General features: G+C 43.1%; 1 protein-coding gene across 1 annotated transcript; it reads left to right on the top strand.

Annotated features, from left to right (window-relative positions):
* The first annotated feature begins 6 nt into the window (after nt 1-6).
* LOC104946138 (phospholipase D3-like) lies at nt 7-3,983 on the top strand. Its single transcript, XM_010771898.1, has 3 exons — nt 7-28; nt 2,393-2,573; nt 2,749-3,983. Exons 2-3 carry the CDS (start codon nt 2,481-2,483, stop codon nt 2,962-2,964), a joined length of 309 nt encoding a protein of 102 aa, XP_010770200.1. The 5' UTR covers nt 7-28; nt 2,393-2,480; the 3' UTR covers nt 2,965-3,983.
* Nucleotides 3,984-4,109: the final 126 nt, after the last annotated feature.

Below are 4,109 nucleotides of genomic sequence, written 5' to 3'. Positions count from 1 at the left end.
AGGCCCCGTCCTGCTCAGACCCCTGCAGGTAACACACAACTGCACACACACACAACTGCACACACACACAACTGCACACACACACGCACGCACGCACGCACGCACGCACTCACGCACGCACGCACGCACGCACACACACACACACACACACACACCATTTTAAACCACAGCTCATAGTTTACGTTCTCTAGCTGCAAAGACGTTGTTCAGTCATGATGAAGCTGCAAGTATTTAAAACTTTATATTATTCAAGGCACCTCTTATCAATGTTGATTCAAAAGTTAAGCTTTACAGTGAATTCCATCAAAAGATCTATAACAAGCAAGCACATTTATTTTTTGAATTGTCTTTTTACAATTAATTGTGGGAATGTATGAACTTAGTCAGACAATTTTAAAGTAAAAAAATAATGCCATACAGAAAAACATTTAGTCAATAAAAGATAAGATGATGGCAACAAAGAAATATAAATGGAGGGCCCAGAGGAGTGAACTGTGGCCTTAAGATGTGCTGTAATCTGTTACACAGAGGCTGTTTCAAATTAAAAGCATGAGATACAAATGGGAGAAAAGGAGTCATGTTGCTCTGAAGATTTGTAGAGGACTGCATAGTAAAAATGAATAAACAAATAAAACATTTAATCGAAGTGACAGCTTACCTTAGAATTAAAAAGATACACTAAGCCAGTGTTTCTCAAAGTGGGGGGCACGCTCCCCCTGGGGGGCGCAGAGGCATGACATATTTTCACATATATATATATATATATATGTGCATATGAACTCAGGGCCGGTCCGTAGCACTCGCGTTGATGTTCGCCTAGGGCGCCAGATCTGGGGAGGCGCTGCACTGGTAGTTCTGGGAGGGAAAAAAACATTTTTCACCGTTGGTGCTCATCCTAATTTTTGGCCTTGATGTAACAATATTCATAATTAAGTAAATGTAACACCCTTTTCACCCCGGTTACACGTTTCATTTGCCCTGTACGATCGGCGCTGTAAGTGATGAAAATGGGGGATGTTGGCTTATCTGGCGCCCGCAGCTCACAGCCAAAGTGCGAGTGAGCGGGAGAGAGGGAGGGTGCACCGGTACCGGCGCTGTTGTTATTAGAATCTGGTGCTAGCTGTGCTAACGGATATAAGAAGAAGATGTGTCTATAATAATGTGGAGGGAGAGTCCTCTCCAGTCAGACTGAGAGGCTGATAACTACAGCTCAGTGAGGTAAGGACTCTTGAGTGTTTAGATACTTTAGTAACTTTAGTCTAAGTTCAAACGGTTTGGTCACAATTTATGTAAACAAATATTTCCAAGGCACTCCTTTGTAATTATTGGAATAAACAGGTTTGAAATCATTTCAATGTATACTATAGGACAGTAACCAAAAATATCCTGTAAAAAAAATGCATAAATAAATAAATGTTAAGGTAAAATAAGATATGAATGAACAACACAAATAAAATAAGTTACACTTATTTGTTATTGGCTATGGTAGGTAATCGGTTATGTTCACATACACTTATTTGATTACATCCACTTGTCTAAGAGGACAACAGAGACTTTCGACCCAAAACCAGCTGTTGACTTGTGGATGCAAGCAGCTAATCGCAGACTCAACCAGAGAGAAAGTAGTAGGCCTATCATCAGCTACCATGTCTGAGCAAAGATGGAAGACAGTGAGGAGAACAGTCAGGAGTGTCCGAGGTTAGTATGAAAGCGTGTAGGATTACTGGTCGTGCTAATGTTTTCTTGTGTTCACCTCTGCATGTGTGTTCTGTGTTCACCTCTGCATGTGTATTCAGTGCCGTGTGTCTGGCAAATATAGTCAAGACCCCCTCAAAATGTACGGTTTATTTCATTTTAAGGATGAGCACCAAGCAACATCTCCAGGTGCTCCTTTGAGAACCAGGGCAAAAAAGTCATGTGCACCCCTGCCTATATGCCATGAGCTGATTATCGAGCCCTAAATGAGAGCACCCTCTATGAAACGTCAAGCTACCCCACAGCACCTCCAAAAGAAAATCTCTTGCGCCGCCACTGAGCCTGCAACCCTGTTTTGAAGAAATGTGCATTGCAACACAGGCTCATTGCACCCACTAATGCTGTGATAAGACAATGTGATTGTGCCAAATATCAGCATTTTCTTTCTTTTCATTTTTTTGCACAGATTGCAAAGTGGTAAAGTATTATAACTTATTGTTCTAGCAAAGGGATTGCCCAATTGTATTATGGGTTTTTTCTTTTTGGACCACACAGAAAAACCTTTTTTTTTCTCCAAAGGGAGGGCCTGATGGAAAAAGTTTGAGAACCACTGCACTAAGCCCAGCTTTATACTCTATATAAAGTTGACACTTTCTAAATACATTTAAAACATAACAGTGTTTCCCCCCCCCCTCAGGATTGTTCTGTTGGAGAGCATCCCTGAAGGCCTGACGTTTAACTCCAGCACCCCCCACCCCTCCATCTACCAGGCCTGGCTCAACCTGATGGCCGAGGCCCGCAGCAGCGTGGACATCGCCTCCTTCTATTGGACGCTTACTAACAAAGACACTGGCACTCATGAGCCGTCAGCCAATAAGGTCAGCCCGAGCTGTGAATGGCCAAATGGCACAGGATGAGTTTATCTCCTCAAAATATGTGTTTGATTAACATTACCTGACATTTACCAATATAAAACAAGAAATGTGTTCTATTTTTTTATTATAGAAGCGTAAATAACATTTAACGTTCCGGTTGTTTTCTTGCTGTTCGCAGGGTGAGACTGTTCTAAAAACACTAGCTAAACTCTCCGGGAAGGTGTCAGTTCGTATCGCAGTGAACACACCACAGCACAGTCAGCCGCAGGACGACCTCCGACTGCTCAACGCCTCAGGTGACACTTTTGCTTTGTACCAACGAGTCGAGACAAACGTTTCAGCTGTTGGGTCTACAACTGTAGTTCTTGTTTTTTTAAGACGACATTTAGCTTGAATTTGAGAGCTGACAGTGTAAGAGCCAGAATCTGTATTTGTTTCAGAAAATAACCAAATGGGTTTGTTTTATGTTTTATCTAACATCACTTGTCATATACACTCACTGGCCACTTTTTGTAGGTACACCTGTTTAACTGCTCGTTAACGCAAATATCTAATCAGCCAATCACATGGCAGAAACTCAATGCACTTAGGCATGAAGACATCATCAAGACGACCTGGTGAAGTTCAAACAGAGCATCAGAACGGGGGAAAAAGGAGATTTAAGTGACTTTGAACGGGGCATGGTTGTTGGTGCCAGACGGACTGGTCTGAGTATTTCAGAAACTGCTGATCGACTGGGATTTTCACACACAACCATCTATAGGGTTTACAGACAATGGTCCGAAAAGGGGGAAATATCCAGTGAGCGGCAGTTCTCTGGGAGAAAATGCCCTATTGATGCCAGAAGTCAGAGGAGAAAGGCCAGACTGGTTCAAGGTGATAGAAAGGCAACAGTTACTCAATTAACCACTAGATACAACCAAGGTATGCATAAGACCCTCTCTGAACCTCAACACGTGGAACCCTGAAGCAGATGGGCTACAGCAGCAGAAGACCCCACCGGGGGACCCTCCTGTCAGATAGGAACAGGAAACTGAGGCTACAATTCACACGGGCTCACCAAAATTGGACAATAAAAGATTGAAAAAAATGTTGCCTGGTCTGATGAGTCTCGAATTCTGCAGCGACATGTGGACGGTAGGGTCAACTTTGGCGTAAACAACATGAGCATGGATCCATCCCGCTTTGTATCAACGGTTCACGCTGGTGTTATGGTGTGGGGGGTATTTTCTTGGCATACTTAGTACCAATTGAGCATGGTTTAAACGCAACAGCCTACCAGAGTGTTGCTGCTGACTATGTCCATCCCTTTATGACCACAGTGTACCCATCTTTTGGTGGCTACTTCCAGCAGGATAACGCCATGTCTCGAATATCTAATTATCTCCAACTGGTTTCTTGAACATGACTTCATGAGTTCACTGTTCTCAAAAGGCCTCCACAGTAGAGATGTTAAGATTCACCGATTCGCATCGGTGCACCGGCATAAACGTTCAAGATGCGAGTGCAACGGTTGAAAGAGTGCACATCGGCTACAGT

This window comes from Notothenia coriiceps, unplaced genomic scaffold, assembly GCF_000735185.1.
Source record: "Notothenia coriiceps isolate Sejong01 unplaced genomic scaffold, NC01 NC01_scaffold00010665, whole genome shotgun sequence".
NCBI classification, from domain to species: domain Eukaryota; kingdom Metazoa; phylum Chordata; class Actinopteri; order Perciformes; family Nototheniidae; genus Notothenia; species Notothenia coriiceps.
This window is presented reverse-complemented; position numbering and strand designations above follow the sequence as displayed.